The sequence below is a fragment of the Xiphias gladius genome, chromosome 18 (genome assembly GCF_016859285.1).
Source record: "Xiphias gladius isolate SHS-SW01 ecotype Sanya breed wild chromosome 18, ASM1685928v1, whole genome shotgun sequence".
In the NCBI taxonomy this organism is placed as follows: Eukaryota; Metazoa; Chordata; class Actinopteri; order Istiophoriformes; family Xiphiidae; genus Xiphias; species Xiphias gladius.
The window spans coordinates 15,123,728-15,151,661 of NC_053417.1; the positions used below are offsets into that span (position 1 = coordinate 15,123,728).

General features: G+C 40.1%; 3 protein-coding genes across 5 annotated transcripts; 2 read left to right on the forward strand and 1 right to left on the reverse strand.

The window, feature by feature from the left end:
* Positions 1 to 16,528, reverse strand: lmbr1l (limb development membrane protein 1-like). Of its 2 annotated transcripts, XM_040153947.1 has the most exons (17): positions 16,312 to 16,528; positions 9,042 to 9,126; positions 7,220 to 7,253; positions 6,742 to 6,881; positions 6,053 to 6,156; positions 5,803 to 5,926; positions 5,639 to 5,707; positions 5,484 to 5,548; positions 4,456 to 4,528; positions 4,263 to 4,349; positions 4,065 to 4,141; positions 3,883 to 3,960; positions 3,710 to 3,783; positions 3,380 to 3,470; positions 3,196 to 3,262; positions 2,390 to 2,551; positions 2 to 1,838 (listed from the first exon to the last, which is right to left on the reverse strand). In XM_040153947.1, the coding sequence occupies exons 1-17, from the start codon at positions 16,372 to 16,374 to the stop codon at positions 1,753 to 1,755; spliced, it is 1,479 nt and encodes a 492-aa protein (XP_040009881.1). In that variant the 5' UTR covers positions 16,375 to 16,528; the 3' UTR covers positions 2 to 1,752. The 2 variants fall into 2 exon arrangements, with proteins under 2 accessions (XP_040009882.1, XP_040009881.1); XM_040153948.1 differs by lacking the exons at positions 6,742 to 6,881; positions 16,312 to 16,528 and having other exon boundaries at positions 1 to 1,838; positions 9,042 to 9,108.
* On the forward strand, positions 16,135 to 20,312 carry dnajc22 (DnaJ (Hsp40) homolog, subfamily C, member 22). 2 transcript variants are annotated; one of them, XM_040153957.1, is made up of 6 exons: positions 16,135 to 16,182; positions 17,154 to 17,317; positions 17,415 to 17,437; positions 18,141 to 18,750; positions 18,865 to 19,157; positions 19,309 to 20,312. In XM_040153957.1, exons 4-6 carry the CDS (start codon positions 18,201 to 18,203, stop codon positions 19,483 to 19,485), a joined length of 1,020 nt encoding a protein of 339 aa, XP_040009891.1. In that variant the 5' UTR covers positions 16,135 to 16,182; positions 17,154 to 17,317; positions 17,415 to 17,437; positions 18,141 to 18,200; the 3' UTR covers positions 19,486 to 20,312. The 2 variants fall into 2 exon arrangements, with proteins under 2 accessions (XP_040009891.1, XP_040009890.1); XM_040153956.1 differs by lacking the exon at positions 17,415 to 17,437.
* On the forward strand, positions 20,186 to 27,325 carry ikzf4 (IKAROS family zinc finger 4). Its single transcript, XM_040153958.1, is given in 8 exon segments — positions 20,186 to 20,391; positions 22,021 to 22,075; positions 22,174 to 22,281; positions 22,392 to 22,694; positions 22,840 to 23,007; positions 23,805 to 23,957; positions 24,122 to 24,253; positions 24,616 to 27,325. Coding segments are annotated over 8 exon segments (1,941 nt in total). The 5' UTR covers positions 20,186 to 20,190; the 3' UTR covers positions 25,437 to 27,325.
* The last annotated feature ends 609 nt before the right edge of the window (positions 27,326 to 27,934 follow it).

Here is a 27,934-nt window from a genome sequence, read left to right on the forward strand (position 1 = left end):
ATTTTTATTGCTTTCTTCTCATAAAAACAAACAATGATGGTTAAGAAAAAAAATAAAAATAAATCAGTTTTAAGAAAATCTGAAACATCAGAGCATCTCAAAAGTAAACAGTAAACACATTTTTTTTTTTATCTTTGAGAACAACTCTAAAGATTTTTGTCTCAAATGAATCACATTCAACATTTTTAACACCTGTTAAAAATCCTGTTAAAAGTAATGACTCAACATGTGAAGTATAGATCCCAAAATGCCCATAAATAATGATAAAACAGCACATTATAAACTCTGTGTTGCAAAAAAACGAGAGAAAATTCCCAGAAAATGTGAAATGAGTAAACTTCAGAGTACTCCATTTATAATACATATAATAACTAACCAGAGAGAGAGAACCCCACACAACAATGAGATTGATGTTGGGTTTGAGAGACACTGTCCCCTGCTGGTCAAACCAACAGCTATTAACCTGCTGATACAGCAGCAATGGCAAACGGTGACACAGGATCACCAACAAATTGAGGATGATGAGATGCAGCTGATAAACATAACAGAATTTAGGTTATCGAAATATAAACACTGACACCAGAAAGGATTGCATGGATTGATAGTCACGTGTTATTTTAAAAGACTATTCTGAGCTTTCACCCAAATTCCGACTAAGAGGACTGATATGAAAAAATACTTCACAGAAAATAGAAAGCATACAGAAAATTTTGAAATTACTTTTGGTAAAGTTAAAAACTGTGCCTTTTACTTATAAAATATTGCACTTCCCCACACAAATTCTTAATAATTCACAGCTTGATTGGTCTAGCGCAGAAGTTTCTCCTAGTGAGTGTCACATGGCATTCAAGGGTCTTGCATAAGACAAAGTAAAGCTTTCTTTTTAAGTGTGTTTTTGTAAATACTAGACTAGGCCTCAGAGTCAGTAAGCTTACTGTTACCTTCAAAAAATAAAAACCCTGCTCCATAATAAATCACCACAGAATTCTACTAGTAAACTGGGTTTGTAAAAGAGCTCTGACACTGAGACTATTACCTCACTCTCATATACTCCCTGTGTAACCTGTGGATCCACAGATAGACAAGGTACTCTGTGTCCTATTTGCGCCCAATAACAACTTCCTCTCATTTACTAACACAGCACTGGTGCAGACTGGGCCCACCAAACACATGGAAGTAAGACTCCCAATCTTAAAATAGTGGTACAACCTAAGAGAGGAAAGCGTGGGGAAGTCACGAAGAAAGAGAGAGCACTCAATCGACCTGAAGCAGGAAGAGGAAATTATGTCACAGTGACAATGTAATATTTTAAAATTACTCCGCTGACTTTCACGTGTCAACAGAGCAACGGCTATCCAATGAATCCTCTTTTCGTAAGGCATCGGGTTTGCAGGGGGATTGCTCTGTTATTGTCCACTATAGCGGGACTGCAAATATAGCTGTAATCCTTTTCCCCTTGTTCCAGTCATAACCATGACTCAGCTGACCGCTTGTACCAGTACTTGTCCTTGCAGTCAAATAACTGCATGTATTCAGACCCTGATAAACTGGTCATCAAACACAGCTTTAAGGAGAGCTCCCACTGGACAAACACAGGCAGACTCAGTATTCTCCAGTCTCGTCACATGGGGTGACCTGCACTATGTAGCAGCTGGCAAAGGGACTGAACTGTAAATGCTTTTAATCCAATAGGTGCACATTTGAAGTGGCTCAGTTTTCTAAAAGGTTAGGAAAGGCAGTGGTGAGGAGAAGTCACTGGATTTTCGAAAGTCCACTGGTCAGGAGAAGTCTGAAGGGGACGGTGGAGCGTGACACAGTTAAAGGCAGCCTGTGCAGACCTGCAAAAACAGAGAAACAAAAAGGACCATAACACCACACGCAATCACAAGGTGGAGCGCAAAACCTGCAGAGCTAAGAAAAATAGTGATTTAGGTGAAATGAAAGTCTATTAATCACAGAACAAAAGTAAGTTGTGAGGCAATGGGAAAGTGCAAGAAAGCTGCCATGGTGCAGAGATGCTATCTGTACTTTGAGGAAGGGGATTTGCGTGTATGTGTGTGCGTTTGGCGTGTCAATGCTCTGAGCGCTTGTTTGTGTTGGGTGGAGGTTTAGAGGGTGTGTATGCTGCGAGGGGTCTGGGGCAGTGTGCCTGAAGGTCCCCAAGGGGACCTGACTCTCCTCTTGTCCCTTTACACTTTCCTGAAAGAATTGTATTCTTTCTATCTGAGGAAGAGAGACCAGCCCACTGGGAAACGGGGCCAAAGGTGGGAAAACTTATGACACAGCTATCCAAGTGCAACAAATTTCAGCACAATCCCACTGACAGAAAAATATATGAATACAAAGTACCTTCATGTTGCTTTATGAATCAAAAAGAAAGTAGACTGACCAAAGGCACGGATGAGCTCTCTCTGAACTGCCCAGGTGACTGTCTTGATCAGGGAGGCAGAGGTGAGACCAGCAAACAGCATGTTGTACAGGAAGACTATGTAGAAGTTCCCAAGCCAGTTAAACCGACCAAAGTCCCCCAGTAGATCAAAGCGGGTGATCCCTAACACAATGGAGGCCAAAGAAAATGTTAGGCATGTGAACCAATTGCTCAAGCCAAGCCTTACCTGCAGCTACAGTATTCATGGCATACAAATGCCCTCTTGTGGGCATTACTAAAACTGCAAGTAAAATGTTGATTCACTCTTGATATTACATACATAGATGCTGTGTCCCAAATCCATACTACATAGTAATTGTACACAATATGTGCTGTATACCAATTGTAAAAGTGTTTTCTTAAAGTTACAGGACAGTTCCTATTGAAGAAATCTATGTAACAAAAAAAGAGAGAGCAGACTATTTTTCCAAAAAATGAATTCATGTTTTTATGTTGTCTGTAATCTTCTTTGAACCGTCTCACCAGCATATACAATTCGGTTTAATGTTCTGCAGCTTTATGTAGCTGACCACTTTCTTTTTAGGCACTGCATTATGGGAAAATAATGTACATAAATAGCGCACTTGAAAAAAAAACAAAAAACAGAATTTTTGGTATGTAAGTGATTTTTTTTTTTTTTTTTTTTTTTAAAACTTGACGTTACTTTTCCACTGTGACCACACTACTTACTCAAAACCTGTTTAGTATTAGAGTATAGAATGGAATTAGAATAAATACTGTGTTTGTCATTTATGCTACGTTCTTACCAAGTGTGCGTGAAAAGACTGGCAGTGCAGAGCTCAGGATAAGCAGTGAAACACAGTTTCCAATTATCTGAAAGGAACAGGAATTTAGAGGTTACTCTAAAAAGGTATAAACACAGTACATCACTAGTTTCTTCTTATAGCTCATTGTGAGATTAGCTGCATGTTAAGGTTAGCTTTCAAGTACCTGTGTGAGGTTAGTGTCCTGTGCACGAGGCAGGAGCCCAGTGAAGAGAGGGGAACTATAGAAACCCACCACTGAGGAGACCATTAGGTAGCTGAAAATCATTTTAAGGACCACAATGGAAAGAAGAGTAGCACACTCACGTAAATATCAAATGACATTAAGAAAGTGTATCAATGTTTTTTAATGTTTGGAAGTAAGAGAATGAGTCAACATCACACACACTGGTCTAACATGAAGGACAGTCTGTTGGTGGCTGAGTCACAGCCAAATGGACATGACTAGTTAACATCTATATGCACACACTCATAGTTGAATAGGATGAAAGGATACAGGATAAGGACTACTTGAACTGCTGCACCCAGTGAGCCGAACATAGAGAAGGAGGCCAGTCCCAGGTGAGGGTCCTCAAACACACAAAAATAACAATCATTAGTGTGCACGGACGACTTCGTGTCGCACATCAAACATGAAGTTCACAGTTTTCTTTCTGGCAAAATCCTCACCTCCATTCCTCTGGGCATAGCTGTCTCATCCAGGAGCAACTCCAATACATTGAAACAGACCATCAGCACACACATCACCTGAAGAGTCATTAACAGAAATTATACAATAAAAATCATCATCTGTGTTAATAAATGAAAGTTAAAGCAGAATGTAATGTTTGTATTGATGAATATTTGTTCACCGTCAGTGCGAGGAGCACAAGCATGGCCAGTGGATAGCCCAAGTTTCGCTGCCATGGGGATGCTTTCCTACGCATCTCTGTGTGTGTGTGTTTGGGGGGGGGGCAACAACAACAAATTAGTGTACAGCAACAAATGACTATACAATGTTATCACTGTGGGAGAAACCCAGCAGAGAGCAGTGTGTCACCTAGTCTTACCCAGAGCGATGCGCTTGCTCCGGACTGTTTGGTACTCTTTTTTCATTGCCTCCATGTTCAGCTTGACCCAGCATGAAGTACTTTCACCTTCAATCAGACAACATCCCATGATAGAGATAAAAAGTCAATCAGTCAGCTTTAAACTAAATCATCAGAAAATGGCAGAAGAGTGTGTTCATGGTGACCCTCTTACAGTTCAGTTTCCTGGAGAGCGAGTCCTCCTCAAATGTGGTGCAGCTCAGTGTATCTTCTACATCTTCCAACAGCTGAAGAGGATAGGATAAATAGATCAATGAAGGAAATTACAGTTCACAGCCACAAAACAACTTTTAATGTCATGGCTATTCTATGTGAAGTGGGCAGTGGCAATGTTGGTCTGACCATCTGTCCACCACTTTTGTCCAGACTGAAATATCTCAACAACTATGTTTTGCGCCCTGAGGATGATTCCTACTAATTTTGATGATCCACCATGAGGTTGGAATTCAGGTTGTGTGTGAAATGTCTTGAAAACTACTGGATGGATTGTAATGACATATAGTACAGACATTCATGTCCTCCTCAGGATGAATTTTTATAAGCTTGGTGAGCCCTTAACCTGACCATCATCAGGTCAATTACTTTGGTACTTGCGTACTTGCAAAAGTAATGACCAATATGTGCCAATTAGCTAGTGTTTGCATATTACCATGGTAAACTAAAGATGTGTCCTAAACCCATACTACATACTAACTCTAAACAGTATGTACTATGTACAAATTGTCATAGTATATTATTTTAGCACTACAATGCTTAACCAATTTCCCACATTGTATTGCTTCCTGATAATAAACAAACTTTGGAAAGCTACCATGTATTAAACGTCACATAGAGAAATCAAAATGTTTTTCCTAAGATTTAATACTTTGTTTTTCAAGATTTTTTAGAACTGTTTCACCTCCACCCACAATTTATTTTATTTTTTTTCCAGCTGTGAAAAGCTTGTCTGTCTCCTTTGTGCATTGCACTGGGGGAGAATAGTGTGCATCAACAGCACACTCAAAAATTCGGCTGTATTTAGTATGAGTACTGTCTGCTATATGTAGTATGAATTTTGGATATGGCGTCAGATGTCTTAGCATTTAGTAGAGCCTCACAGAGCTACTAGCATGGCTGTCAACTTTTAATTTAAAAAAAAGAGAAAAAAGTTTTTAATTTCTAGACATTAGGTCAGTGACTCACCCTTGGTTTGACCAGTAGGTTGCCAGTTACACTAAACATTCGGGACAACCCAAATGGAGTGCACACTAGAGAGATAAAGACAGAGAATGTGATATAAAAGTATGACATGCTACAGTTTTTGGCTGCTCAAGTAATTATGATTACCATATACTTACACAAAAGCAGCAACACTCCAAACAAAGAGATGCCTGAGTACAGGTAGGGGAGGTAATACTCCCACAAGTCTGAAATTCAGAGAAGGAGTGTAAAAGGCACTATATTAAAAACAGTAAACCCTGCTGTCACTGAAGGATCTTCGGGTATGATGCAGGTGACTCACCATAGAGGCTCTTCCTGGCTATATTGTCATGGAGGAGGGCTGATGCCACCCACACAATGCCCAGCACAAGCAGAGCCAGCAGCAACAGCAGCACAACTGCTTCATACACTCGTGCCATCACCCCCTACATGCACAAAAAAGATTTTATCAACAAGTTCAAATACAAATGTTGTCGACTTATAGTTAAGTCTGTCTTAAATTGTTTCTGGGTCTAGAGCCACCATTTGTAAGGGAATGCCAAAATTTGTACCTTTTTGGACCCTGCAAATCCCTCAGATTCTGTGAAGAAGTAGGCAAAGGGCATGAGGAAGACCAGGGACAAATTGGAGAAAAGGAAAACTAGATTCCACAAGCCTGACGAGAGAGGAAGAGAGATATTCCACATATTAGTATTCAGTGCAGACAGTCATTAGGGTCAAAACTGCAGTGAAGAATTACAGCAGTATCACTGAGGACCACAATAAGGCATAGTCCTGCCAAACAGTGTAGCATGAAAGCAGCATGTGCAAATAAACAAGAATGTGTAAGAATTAAAAAGGAATAAAATAATGTGAGAGATTATGTTCTGAGATTATCATCAGAACATTTCTCACACGAAAAAACATCGCGTGTCTGTTTTACTTTTGGGTTTCAGAAGTACTTACTTTACATCTTAGTTGGGGAATTTAAAAAAAATATATTTTCATACAGTTGGAGTTTGAGTGCTCAACTAGACCAGTTGGACCGATTTTTCAAACCCAAATAATTCACATAGCAAGGTCACAGCCCCTCTATCCATTAGAATTATCTGTTGCTATTTGGACATAAGGCCTGTGTAGTATTGATTTGGTTATTACCAGTGATCCTCATTAAATCTGTTCCAGTTTCAAGCAGTGATGACCTCTGCCATTATCAGCCATTGCTATGGTGTTGTCAACTGGTGAAAACAATAAGAAGTACCGTGTATAAGAGATCCATTGAGCCACTGCATGTAGTAGCTCTGTGGGAAGGTGAGCAGCACCTCATTGGACAAAATGGAGATGGGGAGAAGGAGAACAGCACACACCGCAACAGACAGGGTGAACGTACACAACCACAGCCTGAGAGGAGAAAGACAGGCCATCAGTGAAGTAACGTGTTTAGCCTCAGCCCAACATCACAGCCAAGCTGAAAGGGTAGGGTGGACTGGGATGAGCTAATACGGTGACAGCGTGTAGGGACAAAGGGCAGAGTGACACAGAAGTGCCCCAAGCCCAACCAACAACCACATAAACACAAGAACACACAAGACAGGGCAATAAATCTACAGCCAAATGGCTTCAAGCCACTGCATGTCACATTGCTTAAGGTATCTGCTCAGTCATTCACGCTGACGCTGATCAAAGTGAGTGAGAACAGATTGCTGTGGGTCAGTTAATCATTACATGTTTTCACTTACGCAATTTTGTTGACGGTGGCATCTTCAATATCATCTGAAAAAGAGACCAGAGAAACAAGTAGGACATCTATTATAAAACTGATTCCTCCTAATTAAAACGATCTATTTGTTTTTACTTCTATGTTTAAACAAGGGTAAGTTGTCACACACATGACCAACTTATTTTCAATAACTTTTGTAGCTGAGGAAGGCTTAAACACACCATTCTAAGAGCAATCAGATAAAGCGTTGAAAAGTTAATAGATAGCTTCAAGTCTGCGCTGTCATTAAAAAGGTAAAACCTATTGGGGGCAGAGTCTGTGTACCGTATATACAGTATGTAGGTATATAGGGGAAAGCTTTAATAGAAGAAGTCCATATGAGGACGAAAAAAAAAAGCAAAACTCTCTTTGGCTTCCAGTTAAAACTGAATTACATATAAAGAATAACTGCAAAAAGTGGAGTATTAAGAATACCAAAGGGACCCCTCTGTAAATGTTACTATATGCCCAAAAACTCAGTAAAACCCAAAAGAAACTTATCTTTGTTATCTTTGCAACATGCTACAGATCTCCAAAACTATACTGTAAGAAATGCTGTACTTAGTTAAGTAATGTGCACAACAGTACATGATACTGTAACTTCTTCCAATGCAAATTTTGTCACAGCTGTTTAATAATGAGGTAAAGCCTGAGGAGCAAAAACCAGTTATTGTCTCCTTAGTGTCAAAAGCAACTCTGTAGAGTGGTATTGCACAATTGTCATTTAGCTGCAAGACAGCTGTTCTGCTGTTGTTGATGCATAGACAAGGTTGAAAAAAAATGAGCTGGCTATGTCCCAGGTTCCAGCCCAGCCCAGTCACAGCGGAGCAGTGACCTTGTTAGTTGAACATCCTACATCTGCTTCCAATAGTGGCAAGTTATTGGATTTATTATGTAACTGTCAGCCCCATTACACTGCAGAAGGTTAAACATTTTTTTAGTTCTAATAACAAAGATTCAATTGCACGAGGTATGTCGCATTTATGCAAACGCTTCTAGTATCCCCACTGTTAAAATGAAAAGCCAGTAACTCAAGAGTAAAATTAAGCAGATGATTAAGCTATTTTCATAATGTTGGTTGTATAGTATATGCTTATTGAAAAGTGCTCCTTTGAGATGTTTTTGTCCAAGTAGAGGGGCCTTAAACTACAACATTGTTTATCTTGTAGCAACATTTTTCACCGCCCCTCCACCATCCTGATCTGCAGGAATACCGCCTGAAGGGGGGGTTACATGTTACATAACATGCCTTCTTCACCTCTGGACTGCTCCAGCCAAGGTCCAGAGCCTTTGGTTGAAATGTGCAATACTGGTTATGTGTACATTAAAGCTATATTTACATGTAAACAAACATGGAAAATGTCTATTATTCAAATCGGAAAATATATACACATACATTTCTAGAAAAAAAAAGCTATGTTTACAAAATGAGTAAGGTTTATGAAATAGGCTATATTCATTTTATTGCTTGTCTGAGCATTTCTGATGAATCCTCAAGTAAGGATAGAAAAAAAGACCCTGTCGCCTCCAGCATTCATTCACCCCCCACCAACTACAAATAAGAGACTATTTGCTCCCAACAGAAAGGTGTTGTTCAGAAACTACCCAATGATTGAAAAGTGTGGCCTACATACTGTGTGGAAAAAAATTCTAAACACACTAAAGTAATCAGTATGCTTGTTAACACCATCAATTCCCCTCCCGGCAATTTTCAATGAGCCTTTGATGGAAATCTTTCTCACTGAGCATTTTTTATATGGTATGCCTATTAAAATACAGGAGAGAGTGACTTTAAAACTCACCTGTGACAAACTCGGCAGTCTTCTTGAAGTGAGTGAGTATGAGGTAGGACACCATGTACAGGCATGTAAACAGGAGCACACAGATCTGCACGAGAGAAAGAAATCAATTTTATTTGTGTCATTTTAACTTTGCACAGTTTCAGAAAATGGCTAAAAAGGAGATAATGTTATTCCTTTTTCTCGTTTAAGCAGCCAGTTACATTAAGAAAGTGCAGCCTTGTAAACAAACTGTCCTGTGTCATCCAATAGTACTGACAAACAACAAGTTTCTTTAGGTTGGCTCATATCTTTTGTACATTTTGATAAGTCTTAGAAATGGCACAGACACCAAAAACATCTGGAAAAGACAGAAACAATGTAGGGAAAGAAGAAAATAGGGCAAGCAAAGGGTCCCGGCTACAACAGATTTGTTCCTCACATAATATTTTGTTATGTTTTGTGCTGATATACAGCAAGAAATGAACAAAACAGGTAATGTATTGCTACAAACACAAACAGCCAAAAACATTCCCCATTTTGCCAACACCGGGAGAGACAGATGGAGTATGAAGTTTAGCACTGTTTTCCAACAAAGAGAACGAAATGGGTGACAGTGATAAACTAAGAAGGATTAAGGGGAATAAAAGAAAGAAGGGTTAATACCAATAACAGATAGCCCCCATTCTGCCTGTAGAGATCACTGTCTGACATTACACGAAATCTACCAACAAATTTAGGCTAAACCTATATTAGCTGAGCAATCTGTTGTCTGGCATAGCTCTCGACATTTCCCCACAAAGACTGAGGTAAATCACTTTTATGACCATTTAATAGAATGTAAATGAAGAGAACCACTTAGCAAAAATTTATCTCCACATCTTTCAGATTAACTCTAGTTCTCTCCACTTCATGCAGCAAAGTGGAGAGTCTGCAAACACTCAGTCATTGCTCAGACACTACACTCAAATGTATATCCATATATTTCTCAACTGTGTGGACCTGTCTGGAGAAAAAAAAAAAGTGATCTCAAGTGCCTCTCTTAGCAAAACTGTCTCCTTAGTGCCTTTTAACATTTTGTATGAAATACAGAATTAGACTAAATGTCTAAAGTTACGCCTCCTGTTCCAGTGTTCATTTCACAATAGGAAAAAAAAAAGGTGTTCCATAGATAAAAATTAGCGAGACATGTTTACTATTCTATCATTACCCCTACTGGACAAAAAATGTAAATAAAAATGTGCATTCTTGCAAGACATACCCATGGGGGTCTTTTCCATCGCTACCTTCCATTCTACATGATGTGCATGCACCAGTAACATGCTTGTTTGGTATGTTAGCGTTAATAATCAAAGTGCATGTGAGGCTGATAAGAATTCAGTCCTTGTTTAAAAGAAACCTGTCATGAAGCAAAGCTTTGAAGTAAAAATCTTGCCCTCCTGGTGCTGCTGGATGAAAACTAACAGGATCGTGTAATCAAGATTAATTCTTTGGGGGCCGAGAATGATTGTCTAATAAATTTCACACCAATCCATTCAACAATGAAGATACAGTGCACCAAAGTGTTGGACTGACTGATGAAGGAACTGATGTTGTTAGACCAAAAGCACTTTTCAAAACATTTCTGCATGGGTAGCAGAATGTAGAAGTTTGTCCCTCAGGTTACGACAACAAAAAGAGAGAGAGGCTCTCCAGAGAATGACAAATGTTTCAACATGCTTATAGGTATAAAAGCAGTTTCTTAAATGGATGCAAACTAAGCATAATGAGTTCCTTTGAAAGATAAAAGAGGTTAGAAGTGAATTGTTTTTAATCATCAGGTTTCTATGAAAGCTATGTTACTGTAGTATAGTTCAACAAATGCACTGAACAATAAAAGAAGTCCCAGAACAGCAGAGGGCTATATCAGAGCCATTCATGGTGAGACACTCTACATTTACATCAGTGTTTCTCTTGCTCTAAATTCATAATAAAGAGTATTTTGTAATGGATCACAGAGACATATGGGACAGTATCAAATAGGTTTGGGGTATGGGCATGCACCCTCTTCCTGTGGTTCCAGGAGGTGCAAGATGTTGACCCACTTTAGAACAGAGACTACACATGGTAAAATAAAACACCGACACCACACAAGTGGGTGTTTCATTTGTTACATATCAGTGTTAACAAACTCCAAAAGACAATTTCAACTGCTGTTATACACTCAGGTAGCAGTTTAGTAACTACACCTAACTAAAACTAATGCAGTCTAAATATGGCAATCCTGCAATACGTCCTACATATTGTTTCAAAGAGGTGTAGATACAACTTTATGGTCACATGTTTGTACTGCATTACACAAAGAGTTGTTTCTGTTATTAAGCCTACCCCCATTGATATAAATTGGGTAGACAAATTGGGTAGACAATAATAGAAACACCTGTAACACAGTACAATTCAGCAGCACCACACATTACAGTCTACACTACACTACACTTGAATTAACACATCCCAATTAACAGTTGCAACAAAAACTTAAAGGTAAAACCTTTATGAAGGTAGGATTTATTGCAGGGGCTGTTATGTTAAACTGAATTAGTTTTGGCTAGGTTCACCTAATAAACCGGAAACTGAGTTTAAAAAAATCTTATGTTTCTTTCACTATGTATCTGGTTAAGCCCCAGAAATGTTTACAGTAACAAGCGGCCAAACTAATTCTGTAGTCAAACTGCACTTGGACCTACCAAACAAACTGCACTATGCCTTACATTGTGACATCTAGCAATCATTTTGTTGTTCTTCCAAACTAAACATTAAATTTAATCTGTTGAGAAACCCACAGCACTAACTGTGTAAGTAAAAATGGTCATTGGTAACCTATGCGCTGCATCATGCAAATAACAATGGACTGTGCGTAACAACTAATCAGCTCAGTCTGCAAAATTGTTCAATAATGCAGGATACTTTGGCAAGGAGCTTGCTATAATTAATCCAACAAAAGGAAAAGCAGGGAACAAACGATGGTTATTGGGTGAGAAATGGGTGGAAGGACAGAATAACACCTTGTTAGACCACGTTTGCGGAGACACGTGCTGATAGCCAGTGTCGAGAGCTGGCAGCACAGGCCACTGGGAAAAAGGTTTAAAGCAATTCAGCATCAAGAGGGACATCTTTGTGTTGAACACAAAGTCCTAGGGCTCAGGGTTCATTCAGAGCATTTTAAAATTCACAGAGCAACCTAAACATCTTTGTGCTGCTTCAAGCAAGAAATAGTGAAAGTGTTTTCACATCCTGCCTAACCTTGCAGTTCTTGTAAAAATTCAGGTGCAGGAGCTTGGCACAGCACGTGGTTGCAAAATGTCAAATGGACTCCCTCAGAGTGTGCCATTTCACAGGCACATTTTGACCAGCTAAACACGTTCACGCAAAGCATGACAGTCGTTGTTTTTTAAGAGGATAAATTAGGCAAGACTTTTTTATTCAAAAGCCAGCAATAATGTGAAATACTATAGGGCATTGCCATCCTAATCCAAAAGAAGGTGGGCAGCAACAGTATGTTGTTCTGATCATTTTACTGCAATATTTGATAGTTTAGTGATGTCAAACTTAAGAAGCAATACCTCAAGTTAGGTACTAATACAGTCAAGTACAGTTAGGTAATTAAGTCCCTGAGAATAGAAAAGTAATGACAATAGTGACAATGTGCTTTGATTTTTTCCCCCCTCTTAAAAGTCCTACAGAAATTACTTCTTAGGAGACATACATGTGTATTGGACTTTTAAAACGTTCTAAGCTTTTAAAAATAACATGGCACTATTTTCTTAGGGTGACTTGATACCTTAATATGTGCAGATGCTGGGTGTCCCATTTCTCTATTGAAAGATCTTATCATGACCTTTTATTCTGCTAAACATTGATCCTTCTTGATCCCTCTAAGCTCAGGGTGCGGGCTGTGGGTGTGTACTCCTGGCTTTACTGTTTACACCACCAATTCTTTTTATCTACACTTGTTACATTTGCCTCTTATATAAGATGATTTATAGTGTTGCTTCATCTCAAGTGAAGACAGACATTCGGCTCGAACCAAATTTTACCATTGATTAGCTGGTTATTTTGCTTAATCACCCATTAAAAGAACAATTGATGGGCACCACTTGGCCAATGTATGAATTATTTTTCAAAGAAAGAAACAATATCAAAATCACTTATCTTTTTATCATTTGGAAAGAACAACTAACTTGCAGGAACCTGCCGCCAACTGCCGCTGCTGCAAGGCTTTTGCCTAAAACCTGTATAAAAGTTAACACATCACATCATCGCTGCCTTTTTTCTACCAGTCAAGCCCAAATCTATGCCATTCATCTGTGCTTCAACAACATATATACTGGGTACTATTATTATGTAAATGAGTCCTTCTGTCCTCAGTGTGGGATCTCCTCTGCCTTCAAGGCCTTCCCTTTGCAGTTAATGTCCTGTGTCTCTCAGATTATAAGAATTTAGTAAATAATTACACTATTTTAATATCTGAATGTTTTTTAAATCATTTAAAAAGACCTTAAGCCAGATCAGTTTCTGGATGCTAAGACCACAAAAAAATCTCCCCGATGTCCAAACAAGCACTGGTGGTGATAGTGTTTGTTAAGATTTAAGTGTGCTATCGCCAATATCCTCTTCCCAATGATGCTTGGTTAAACGAGATGCTATTTATTATACAAATATAGCAGTGATGTTTTTAAACACCTGATTTACAGCCATGATTTTGGGGTCTCTAGGAACCTGTCCATGACTGTATAAGATTGTATTTTAATTTTAGCCTCTTATACATTTTCACCCTTTGTAAAAACATGAACATAGCTGTATCTGTCTATCTACAGTATCTATCCATCTGGTCTTGCAAGGCATTGAGCCTTTATCAACTGGATGCTTTGCTATATGAAATACTACAACGTTTACTTTAACTGCTTCCACATATTGATTACTTTAAAAATGATAAGCTTTGCCTAAAACCTGTATAAAAGTTAACACATCACATCATCGCTGCCTTTTTTCTACCAGTCAAGCCCAAATCTATGCCATTCATCTGTGCTTCAACAACATATATACTGGGTACTATTATTATGTAAATGAGTCCTTCTGTCCTCAGTGTGGGATCTCCTCTGCCTTCAAGGCCTTCCCTTTGCAGTTAATGTCCTGTGTCTCTCAGATTATAAGAATTTAGTAAATAATTACACTATTTTAATATCTGAATGGTTTTTAAATCATTTAAAAAGACCTTAAGCCAGATCAGTTTCTGGATACTAAGACCACAAAAAAATCTCCCCGATGTCCAAACAAGCACTGGTGGTGATAGTGTTTGTTAAGATTTAAGTGTGCTATCGCCAATATCCTCTTCCCAATGATGCTTGGTTAAACGAGATGCTATTTATTATACAAATATAGCAGTGATGTTTTTAAACACCTGATTTACAGCCATGATTTTGGGGTCTCTAGGAACCTGTCCATGACTGTATAAGATTGTATTTTAATTTTAGCCTCTTATACATTTTCACCCTTTGTAAAAACATGAACATAGCTGTATCTGTCTATCTACAGTATCTATCCATCTGGTCTTGCAAGGCATTGAGCCTTTATCAACTGGATGCTTTGCTATATGAAATACTACAACGTTTACTTTAACTGCTTCCACATATTGATTACTTTAAAAATGATAAGCTTTGCCTAAAACCATTAATAAGCAGAGATGCAGGGGCAGCTAACCAACCTGAGTCAGCAATGTGATGAGGTGGTAAGCTGCAGACTTGAGGCCAGCCAGTGGCTTAGGAAGGGGGTGTCGACTAATAGCATTAGGTCTTTAGGTGAAAGGGACAATGACAAAACAAGGACATTAGAATAAATATGGGCACTTCATTTGTTGCTCATGTAAAGTTAATTCAATGAGTGACTACTCAATTTAAAATATACCCTTGCTGCCAAAAGCAGTATTTCATGTGACTCCCTGAAGACTGCAAAAAAGACTTTGATATTATGCAGCAGATGTTATTGGATCTATCTGTTGTACCTAATGTGGGCAGACTGAGCAGTCACTCACAATTTTAACATGGAAATATCGTAACTTTCCCCTTTTAAACAGAAAGGGAGAAAGACACTGCTGGTATTTTGGAGCCTAGTCTGTTTCAAAAACACCTCAAAATTGTGTTGGGTTATTACATTGTTTTGTTTTTACAACTGAAAGCAACAGGGCTTTTCCACAGCAGACATTCTGAATTGTCATGTCACAAAAAGCCCAAGCATAACTAATAACATCACTGATGGCTCAGTCCCATGAAGTGCCCAATACAGTATCTGAGCCCTGGAACAGGGACACCTAAATATAATGCAGTCATTATTATAGGATTAGTCACTTCTGTGGTTTTGCTGCTATGACATGTAAATGACTGCTCTGAGAAGGGTATTTGGCTTTACTAGTTCATTTATTCTACTCTATTCTTTGTTGTTTTGCTCATCTACACTTACAGTACTAGTAGAATCTGGGTTTAGAGATTTCTTTCTATGCACAGTAGCGCAAACCAGGGAAAACTTATAACTCAGCCACTGATTCTAAAACATGCTGCAGAAAAGATGTTTGACTTTGTCCTCGCCTACGGTACACTGTATCAGAAATATCTCCAATCTCTGGAAATGAACTGGTGCTCTTTAGGGTTAAAGGTCAGTAGCCGTGTGCCTTGCTGTAACTGAACTGATCATTCTGGCAAATCTGAAGTTCAACAGGGGCTGTGGGTGAGAGAGTCAGTCACTGAGAGAGTGGGATCAGCAGTGGAAAACATTTTCATTATTAACAGTATAGTTAAAGAGAAAATTTAAAGCAGGGTGATCCGACCCATGACAAACAGATAAAGGAAGTCTTGAGAAGAGACCTAAGTCGTTACACACACACAATGGAAGAGCTCCAGATGCTGAGTAGGACGTTCCTGTGCCAAAAAAACTGTCTGATGACCAGCTGCATCCGTGCAATAATTAACGTCTGAACATAGGTTCAGCTAACTGCCCAAACAAAAGCGATTTTCTAACATTAACGTAACCAAAAAGTCAAGTTAAACTATTTTTTTTGTACACATTTGGTTGTTCTCTACTGAAACGTAAGAACCTTGCTGCTTACGTCCGAGAGCCGTGCAGTCACTAAGTCAGGGTAAAACAAACACTTCACAAGTTAAACACCGCGGCTTTCTCGCAGTCTTTAGGCGGCTGACACGGTATTGTTCGTGGCGACCCTCATATGCATATTAACCGACGGTTCCGTTAGCCCAGCGCCACTTACTATGGTCTCCCGGACGCGGTTGTGGAAAAGTTGCTCTCTAACCGACACGTCGTCCGTTTCCATTCTCCGAAACCATTACAGTATCCTCTCGGGCTCGACAGCGCTGGGGGTGGGGGGGTAGGCAGTTTAAAAAGACACACGACGCCGGGGCATCTTGTCAGAAAAGCCGCGGACGTGTGGCTGCGTCGGCCGGCTGCGTCTAAAACGGCTGAGCTGGCCTGCTGCTCCGCTCGGCTCTGATAAAAACCGAACGAGGAGGGGTCGTCGGGGGGGGCGGGGCTAGACGGAGAGGCGGGAGCCCGGAGAGCTGCAGGTAGCCGTCAGTCATCATTATTATTATTATTATTAATAGTTAGGCGCCGTCACATGTATGTTATTCACCTCCAAAGGGGCGTGTGCAAGCTAAACATGCCAGCGAGGCCAGGTATACATTGAGTGTTCGTGCACTTAAGGACCTGCCCATGTACTTCACAGCTATTTGTGCTACACTCAGTTGTTTACATTTGTACATAGTTTTACACTGGGTCATTGCTGCTTTTACGGATTGTACGTAAAGGACCGACTTCTTCCACCACTGATTTTCATAACTTTTTCCAGGAATAGCCTTGGGATTCATTAATTTATGGCACTTTTTTGTCATTTTAGTCACAAATGGGAATTTAATATAAGTCCTTAGTTTAGGGTTCAAGGCTCTTAACGTGTTCATATCGCCGTTTTCCCAATGCATCCTTCCTTAGAAGGTTTACAGAACAAATGGTGGCACTCTTTGAAGCATTTACATGCTGTCTTTCATTTCGCACAAACGCCCTCAATAGACCTTTATCCTCACCTTATCGGTACAGACGATCAAGGGGCCTAGATGTTGAGACGCATCGTGTGCCGAGGCCACAGCATAATTTCATTGTCATGATCCAAAGTCCAACTGTTGCAACAACATGCAGCAACTTCAACTACGGAAAGGACTAGAAAGGATTTATCGGGATAAGGATCTGAAATTATGGGCCCAGTAAGTACCCAAGTCTTTATTAGACAAAACTAAATATATCTTAAATGTGTAAAGAAGTAGATAATTGAAGGGTCAGTCTATCTTTTTTTTTTTTTAGTGAGGACTGGCCTACAGAGGAAGGTTGGTGCCTACCATCTAAATTTCGTACCTTTTCTATGACATGTGATACGTGATCTGTCAAAAATCACATGTAATAACGTGGACAGTTACAGCCTACTATGTTTGTGATCATGTAATAAATCTAGTTTAAATTACAATGCACATCATGAGCTAAGATAAATCCCTTTTATATAATAGATTATTTAACCAGGGAAGTGGATCGCAGAGATTAAAAATCCCCCAGTGTCCTGGCCAAGATGCCAGCAGCACACAGATTATAGGGAAACATAACGCAGCCTTGTAGGCTACTGAAATAGCAAAGATATTCAGAGAGTGATGTGAGGACACGGGATCAAAGGGTGTGATGTGACCAAAGATGAGATACAATAGCATAATGTAAAATGTATAAGATAAACAGAAGATAGCACAAATTATATAAAAACAGATATGTAATATATATATATGTATATACTGTATATATATATATACAAGTTTCCATTTTTTAAAATGAAAACATAAAAAGGATGAATAAAATAATAAAACATGATGATAACACTGATGATAAACAATGTATCCTACAATTCCAACCTAATAAAATAATCTAAAAACACTGACCTTAAATGTATATTGTCTTACATCTAAATCATAAAGAATAATTATGGACTTATATTCACGAAATTTAAACTTGGAGGTAAGACTAAAGTCTTGTATTACTCCATTGCAGGTACCCATCACGGATGACTAATACTCACCTGAACAGGGACTGACCTACTGTGGCCATAGGATGGTAAAAAGTGTAATGGTAGCCTATGCCCTGTGGGCAATAGGTGGACCCTTGGGCCTTCACCATTTATATTTAGGAAGAGACAGCCATGCTTTGTTATGGATGCTAACCCTAGGAGGGTTTGGGTTTGGCTGGGCCAGAGAGGTCATACGTATCCCTGCTTATGTTGGTGAGGCCAATCAAGATGCAGAGAGCGGGAGGAAAAGACCCCACACTACGGTCCCGCCACCTGTAAGCCCCATCAGATTTGGTGGTCAGGTGTGTGTTGGGATATACTTTGGCACCGTGGCTCTGACAGGACTGAACTCCCTCAGTTTCTTCTACTTGATTGTTCTGCCTTTATGTGTGGGTGCAGGGGTACATCTCGTGTCCAGTGTGGGCCAACAGACCTCCGACCTCCAAAAAACTTTAACTGCCTGTCTCATAACTTCCCCAATATTCTATGGCAGCACCTTGTCACCTCTCCCTATTAGCCTGGCTGCCAGCGTCACTGCTGTACAGCACCGCAGGTTCAAAACCCCACGGACACCTCAGGGCACACAGGAACTAGGTGAAAAACCTCACAAATATGACAGTATCATCTGTTTTCCTATTGATAACGTAGCTTCTCTCTGAAATTTTAAAGCCTACTAAAATCAAGTTTTTTTTCCTGTCTTTTGCTCAGGTCCACGGCTTTACAGGCTCGGTCTAGCTTGGCTGGCCTTCTCTGCTCCGCTGGGTTACTGTGTTTTCCATAACACCACAGCCACACTGTACTACCTGGCTGACTGTGTATCAGCACTGCTGGATATTTTCTGGTTTGTGCCTTGGCTCAGAAGTGTGTTGGAGTACATTCTTTTAATACCATATCGGATCTTGTGTGCTCTTACTGGAGGGGGGTACTATGAAGAAACTTGGAAAAAGGTGCTGGAAATACTGCTCAGAGAGTACACTGAGAGAGAAAAAGAGGCACTGCAGGTAAGCATTTGCATATCTGCTTATAAGTGATGCGTTAAGATGGCTATAGCCTGAGGTGTATACTTTATGTCAGTCTGTACATTTTTTGTGAGTAAACTTATTGTTATGGCATGATCATAATTTATAACCTGTGTATTTACTTATGTTGCAGGTATTGTCATTGGAAGCGGAGGCCTCTCTTGAAGAGATAACTCGAAGCTATAGAGAGCTGGCCAAGACATGGCATCCAGACCACAACCCCAGGAAGGATGCTGAAGCAACCTTTGTGAAGATCCAAGAGGCTTATGAGGTCCTTCTACAGCGGCACAGACCCCATCGATTCAAATAGTTGCCCTTTATCCCATGCTGACTGGCCTGGGTAGTTGCATGGGCAAAGGGATGTGAGACTCTTGATTGCATTTTTTTTCCAGTCATAGTTTTCTGTTGTTCACGGAACATAAATCAAGAGCATGCACAGAGACATCATCGCTTGTTAAAAACATACTTCCACTCGTCAAACAGCAGTTTTAAGAGCTGTCTGATTGGTTTCTTGGCACAGTTTGCTGCCACCTTGTGGCACTACAGATGTAATATCACCATAAACTATTTCATCACAACAATTTTACTTATTTTTTTAATGTCTGCTCGCTCGTTATTGAGAGCTGAACTGCCACTGCCGTGAACACATCCTTTCAATTCATAGCGTGAATACTAAAATTATTTAGTAATGATTATGTAGTAAAGGTAGACTGACAGACGCCAAACAGAAAGAGAAATTGTAATGAAAAAAAAAAAAAAAAAAAAAACCCGCCCTCTCCATTCTCCACTAGCATTTCCGGAAGAGAACTTGATCATAAACACTGTGTTCAAATTTTCAAAGAATGACTTTACTAAATTTAGCCGTGTACTGGCCGTGCTCGTGGGCCAGTATTTCTCAAAACAGATATTCATAGGCCGCAGTCTAGTCTGCCTAATCCTTCCTGATACTAGTTCTTCTAATGGCATAGATTTCACCCAATGTTTTGCCACCTGCACCCACAGTTGACATGCATCGATGCATTCGACAATCACTGAATCAAGAGCTCTGTTGTACAATTATTCGGTCTGTATCCCAGCATGGGCCCGGAAGTTGTTTGGGATTCCCAGGTAAAGAAAAAAAAAAAAAAAAAAAAAAAATCCCGGAGATGCGGTCGTCGCCTGGGAAAACAAACAGCTATCCAGACAGTTAAAAAGGAAAACACCGATCGGTCGCCAGGTAAGGAAGAGGCTTGTGGACTTCACCGCGGCACTCGGTAAGACCATCCATCGGTTTTAATTTGGAAGTACGGCATGTTTTTGAGTAGTTGGTGGGGTGAATGCCATTTGTCGTGTGGTCGGGTGCCATAGCAACGGCTCATGAGAAACATTGTGTAGCCCAGGCCAGTTTGACGTGCTCGATGCTGGATGACAGCTGCGTTCATGCGGACAATTTGGACGGCGGCAACTCCTGCAACAAATTGCCGTCGTCTCGCTCGCCCATGAGCGGATCGCCGTTAAAACGGACCGAGCAGCTAAAACAAGTAGCCACGGGTACACGGACAAGCGTGATAGTTATTTGACAGTGCATTTGTTTTTACTGCATAGTCGCCCATCTCGGGCAGAAAGGAGTGTCAGGCAAGGGTCGGCGGTGGAGCGCGTCCCCTTTTTTTTTTTTTAATCGCCGTGCCCTGCTGAGACCGGTGCGTCTCCCGGCTGCATCAGCGCCTGTTGCTTGTTGCTCCCCATGCGCGGCCAACGAGAGGATATTAATTTTCCCTGCGATGCGTTGTCCCCGCCCCCTCCCCCCGAAATTGTCATCCATTTGAGCACTGTACACCTGGTTCTTCTGACTCTTTGTTGTTGTTTTTTTTTTTTCGAACATTATGTTCAACGTGAAATTAAGTAAAGTGTCACCTGCTCTGATCACATAAAATCCCCGTATTATACGTCTGAAGATGTAACTCGGCACCGCCAGTGTAGTCTACATGACTCACTTTGTGGTCTGCTGCGGAATGATAATAATGTTCAATGCACCCTACAATAAATTTCTCCCAAAGGGATGACAAAATAACAGGAGCAATTTAACAATTTAATAAACTACAGCAAATAAAAAGAACCTATAAACTTGATCCCTACAAAATTCAATGTTATATGCTAATTATTGTGAGGTTACGTATGTATATTGATGTGTATGTTTATTAATAAAATTGTAAGTAAACTGCACTATTGATTTTGCACATTGTTTTTTTTTCTTTTCTTTTTTTTCTTATCTGTATTCTTTTTCATATATCTCTGGTCTTCATTTTGTGCAGCAGTATTGCAAAATTTTCCTCCGGGGATCAATAAAGTTTGAACCTTACCTTTTTTTTATGTTGAATTTTGTCGAGAATACATCAACGTTTCAAATCGAAGGTGTAGCTTGCGGTGGTGTTACACCCTTAGTGCTTTATAGTGTAGTGTTCCAGTTGTTTTGTCCACCCCCTGAAGTTTTAACTCCTCCTTCAACACTCTTGGCCATTAGCTCTCTATAAATGTGGAGCCTCTCTTATTCATTTTTTGGCCAGGGTGAAGAAGAGTCTACATGATAAGGAAATAGCAGGGCAGAAGCCAAGTTTATTAGATCGGTTTATTGCAGTGGACTTATTCTTAGACACTTGGAACTGAAAGCATAAAGCTATCCGTTTTCTAGCCTTACTCTTGTACCAACAAACAACTGTTAATTATATTTTATAAGGTTAGTATCAAATTGTTACATGCAATTTTCATGTAACTAAGATTGGGAAAGCTTGCGTCTTTTTAAGAATGATGATTATGAATGGGGGAAAAAATAATATTTATTATCCGTCTTTAAATCATATTTCTGTAGGAATCTGGTGAGAGAATGAATGCTGATGAATGCAATGGGCGCTCATATGCACAAGGTAAGTTTATATATAAAGGAAAAACTACCATACATTTGTATACACAGTCTCCAGACTTTAATGTTTACTTTAATAACATGGGCATATTTGTGTTTCAGGTAATGGAGGAGAGTCATCAACAGAACAGGATTTTTATGGCACGCTGCAGGGCCCTTCAGCGATATCTCCGAACAGTCAGCGGTCCTCACCACACCGCTCCCTTAGTGGTCAGTTACCATTCCGTTGTTGTGCTGTGGCCACATGGTCTGTGTAGAATTCATCATTAAAATTATGTAAGAAAGTAAATTTGGTTTTCCCTCATCCTCTCTCTACACAGCCAACTCCATCAAGGTTGAGCTGTGCAGTGATGATGAGTCACCTGGTGCTCCACAGACAGGGAACAGAGAGGCTGTAAGGGACCATAGCAGGAAGGATGACAGAGGGGAACCCATGGAGGAAGGGAACGCGGAGTTTGCTGAGGCTGGAAGAGACAGAGTGAGCATTTACGGTGAGATGGCCAGTCCAAACGCTGCTTCACCAGGACCTATCCGGCTCCCCAATGGGAAGCTCCAGTGTGAGGTTTGTGGGATGATCTGCATTGGACCCAACGTGCTGATGGTGCACAAGCGTAGCCACACAGGTGAGAACAAGGTGGCAAGGCAGTGCTTATGCCAATAAATACAAATACATTTTATGGACAAAATGTAGTTTTAACCTAAATCTCGATAAATAAAGGTGATACTTTAAATGATTTACTTCTAAAATCCTCGGTCCTCGGTTCATAGGCGAGAGGCCGTTTCAGTGTAACCAGTGTGGAGCTTCCTTCACCCAGAAGGGGAACTTGCTGCGACACATCAAGTTGCATTCGGGAGAGAAGCCTTTCAAATGTCCCACTTGCAACTATGCTTGTCGCCGGAGAGATGCCCTGGCTGGACATCTGCGCACACATGCAGGTAAACGAGCGTGATTCATGTGAAATAACACAGAACCTAATATGTAACGACATATTCCATGGAGAGATTTTTCACCGGTGTACTATTCAGTTATTGAACTTTGTGGATGCAGTTGTTCCATGATAATATTGTTCCTTATTGTGATGAAGTATATCATGCGAAACATCGGTAAGCGGTAGAAGTGGGTATTTATTAGAATGGTCCATTTTCCCCTTCTATGAAGCTCAGAGGAAATAGGTCTTCTTCACCAGAAGGTACTGTAAAAAACATCACAAAATATGACATTTAACATTTTGTGAAAACAGGAAATCCTGTTGGGTTCTTTCAATTTGTGAACCCACATTCAATAGTTGCTCACAAGACACACCATGTCTCGGTACAGAAGGTCTCGGTGGATCTCCACAGGTCACAGAGGTTCATTTTCGAAGAAAAGATTCTTGCAAACTGGATTACAGCGAATTGACGTCAGTATTTCCGATGGCTTACTAAGATGGAACGTTGCGGTGAAGAGTTAGGCGTCTTTGTCGTCACTGGCGAGCAGCATAAAACTATTTCAGGAATTGCATATCAATGGGGAAATCCATTCTCTCAAACATAGCCAGTAAAATGATATTTTTTATTTATTAGAAAAAAACTCCAATAAACAATAAACAACACTATGACAACTTATACACTATTTTTAGGCAAAAATTTGCTTATATTCCAGCAACAGTATCCATTATCTAGGATGAAATTTTGGCCCTTTTGTCTAACTTGAAAGAAATCGATCAACTCAATATCTTTTCTTTGAATTGCAGTCTCTTCTCCAACGGTGGGAAAACCTTTTAAGTGCAGCTACTGTAGTCGCAGCTACAAACAACAGAGTACACTGGAGGAACATCTAGAGCGCTGCCATAGTTATCTGAAGAGTCTGGACCACCAGACAGCAGTCAACACACAGACAGCACAGGGTAACACATCACACCAACATGAAAATCACTAAATGTTATAGACAATAAGCCTGTAAGTTCCTACATGATTGTACATGCAAATATATGGACCAAAGCAAGTTAAACACATTTTGCACATAATGAGTTACCTTGTATATTGATTACTAGGGGCTTTCTGTTTGCAGGTGAAGAGTCAGTAAATATGGAGATAATTACTAAACCTGTGCTTCAGCCATCCAATGAAAAAATCCAGTTTTTGGACAGACTGGCTATTAGTATCACCAAACGCAAGAGGTCAACACCACAGAAGTTTTTGGGTGAGATTTTTTTTTTTTTTTTTTAATAATACAACTTTAAAAAGAGAGTTTACACACATACACATTCTATTTTTTATTCAATTTCAGTTATATTGCAATAATGATAAACTGTACTTTCAGCTCGTTAAGGGACTGTTAAAGTACAGAAATGATAAGAAACTGGTCTAGCATCATAAGAATGTTGTCTAATATCATCAGCTGTCCTGCAGTGCAAGTCAGCCAAATGTCAAGATGCTTTGGCCAATTTGGAGAGACTGGATTCATGTTGCACTATGACAATTGGCCATATGGAGCAGATGAGGTCAGTCCAGAAGACCCTCTATCTTAATCATTGTTTAATCACTGATACGTCCTTTTCATAGGTGAAAAGCACATGCACCTTGACCTACCTGAAGCACCTTATGAATTGTCTTCTGGCTCTGAGAAGGAGGGGGACCTCAGGAGTTCTCAGCCTGCTGGGGACTCTGCTGGGCTGGCTGTTTCACGCCTCCAAGGTGCCAGGGGTAGAGGTGAGAACCATGAGTCGCCTACACTGTCTCAGCTCCATCCTGCCTTCCTATCGGAGCTCCGCACAGTTATGGGCTCCATTAATAGCAACGTGACTCCTCAGGCCCACCGAGCAAAGGGTGGAGGTGGGCTGGCAGCAATGTCTCTTGGGCTGACTGGGCGGGAGGCAGGGGAAGGCCGTGTTGACCAGCCCTCGGCCCATAGCCATAACACCTCGCCCAATGGTTGTCCCGACTCTACAGACACAGAGAGCACAGCAGAAGAGCAGAGCACAAGGGCTACAGCCCCGACAAGTACCTCCAACAACCACCACCTCCACTACCAAACCCCAGCACTGCCCCGCAGCCATCCCACTTCCAGCCCCAGCCAGGCCAAAGACTTGGACCCAGAGTGGGAGAGAGCTTGTCCTGTACCCTCCACCATAGTAAAGAGGAGCCCTGGCTCACCCCTTCCTTCCAGGGAGACTGTGCAGGTGTTAGACAGGGATGGTGGGCCTGTACGCTCCTTCCACTGCCGGCACTGCCGCATCCTCTTCCTGGACCATGTCATGTTTACCATCCACATGGGTTGTCACGGATTCCGCCAACCCTTCGAGTGCAACATCTGTGGCCACCGCAGCCAGGACCGCTACGAGTTCTCGTCTCACATCAGCCGTGGAGAGCACCAGGTGGCCTGAGCAGAGGAGCTCGTGGCTGGATGAGAAGAGGTGACTGCTGCTCTCTAAAGTTATGGGCTCACGTTTGTTCTGCACCAGATCAGTTGCTTTAAATCCCTAGTGTAAGTAAAAAGATTTGTGGTTTTAATGTGAGAATATCTATGAAACTAAAGCAGACACAAGTGAAGAATGTTTTCACCTCACCATTCAAAGTTTAGTGGAGGCAAATTACATTCTATGATTGATTGCACTCCCATATCAAATCATCTGGCAAAACTACAGGTTTTGCTCCAAAAGTGCCTTCTTGGGGGATTTCCTCTTAACGAAAGAAAACCGGGGGGGGGGGGGGGATTTTGACTAGCCATCTTTTCCTAAGTGATTTAGTTAGCACTTTTGAGAGGTCATGCACACAGGCATTTAAGGAAAGCAAGGCATCTGCATTTTAAGAATTATATTTGGTATGCTTAGGATGTACTAAGACTTTTGCTTTTCTGGTTGAGAAGGGTAATTTGTGTAGAGTGTCAGTTAAGCTCAATATGCACTGAGAGCTTTCTGCCTCTGGGTTTGGGAGGAGCTTTTGTCACAGACGAAGCACAGAAAAGGACTGCCTTAACTCCTCCAGTAGTACGCTGCTGTAGGAATACATATTGTTTACAGCCTGGTTAAAAAGTGTGTGAAGTCACTTCAGAAGAGAGAATATTTACAGCTGCACAGTCAGAAGACTATCGGGACAAAGCAAAATCGTGAAGGAAGTGAACTTGAAAATATTCACCAGGGGGTGAAAGAGGCATTCAGGGCTCAGTTGTAAAATAGGTTTTTGGATGTTAAAGTCAGCCTCAGAAAACTGGTGCAGATCAGACCATGAGCCATGTAGTGTAAAGCAAGAGCCTGACGGAAATGGATCGGGGTGCTATACCTATACAGGATTGTACTTTTAGGTTCCCTGCTTATATATGAACATCTTTGCCGAAGCACTTGATGGCTTTCCAAATTTTTTTCTGTGATTGTTCTACTGCACTGATAAATCGCATAATACTCACAATAACTGATCAACTAATTTGCAACACTAGTGTATTTTTAACGGAGCCAGCCTTCTACAGAATGCCACAGCATTGCACTGGTTTTGTGGTCTACACTCAAGTTTGCTGCAATGTGTGATTAAGAGTTAAATATCAGTTCAACTAAAATAATTATTTTGGGGTTTTGCTCTCAGCAGTTGAGGCTGAGATTTTAAACAATTTCCATAATGTAAGTGAATTAACAAATTAATTATTCAAAAATTAATTAACAAATCAGTTTGGATCTGTTCAGTTATCACTTGTGATTATCTATTTAGTGTTGTTTGTTTCAGACTTGGTGTATTTAATCAGCTATATTCCAAATCTTATCCAGCATATTCCTCAAGTCCATGAAATGTTACCTCCTGCTTCTTTATAGCACCCAAATACCTTATTGCTACAGTATGGTGAGTTATCTGATAATGTTAATATTGGGAACATGAATGAGACCAAACTCAGTATTCTTACTTGTTATTGTGGGTTTGCTGCTTCATAGTTTAACTTGATTTCCTTTAAGCGCAGGCAAAAATGTACTTGAAACTGTTTGAGAAAAAAAAGTTATCTAAAAATGCACTTGGTTTGATAAGTAGAGAAATGTGTGTGAATGGAATATAGCATGTGTGCTTGTCATTTTCTGCTTTAACCTGAATTGTGAATTATTTTTGAAATGTGAAGTAATTTTGAGAAGTGAAAATGAGGCATGGGTTTTTGTCTCCTTGTGTGGACTTTTCAATGTTATACAATATTTTGTGAATGATGTAACATGACAAAACACTTTACCTCAAAGTTAAACATGTACAACTGCCTCATTATTTCAAAAAGTCATGTTGCTTTCCAAGATGTTCTTGCAGTTACAAATGCGTGCCCCTCGATATTCTCAAGACTTTTTACTGTCAATAAAGCTAAGTTTATGGTAAAAGTGATTTTCTCTATATTTTTTCTCCATATTTTTGCTTTTGAGTCACTGAAAATACATTTCTTACTTTCTCCTGTGTGACAATACAAATAACAAGCAGACTAGAGATGAGAAATTAAATTATTTATTTAACAAAGATAACAATATTAAAATTCCACATTATTCAGGTTTTGCAGGGACTCAGGTAACGATACCCTATAGATATAGTGTTTTGACGTTATTCCTTTAACTGTCCTTTATAATCTCCAGAAACTGAATTTGAATGAACATTTTATAGTTGAGCAGAAATATGTAACACCGGTTTTTCAGATTTTTAATTTGTACAGCTATGTCCATCTGTCCGGGCCGGATTTTAGGATGTAAAGAATTTGACATTCGTGATCTGGGTAGCTGCCTGTAATCTGTACGTTACATTTAGTTACTAATTAGATAAAGGTCTACATTATATATTACATTACTATCTGCCTAAAGGAAGACCTGGAGACTAAAACCCCCATAATGATAAAAACTGGAGCAAAAATTCCACTGGCACTTAATGTGACTTA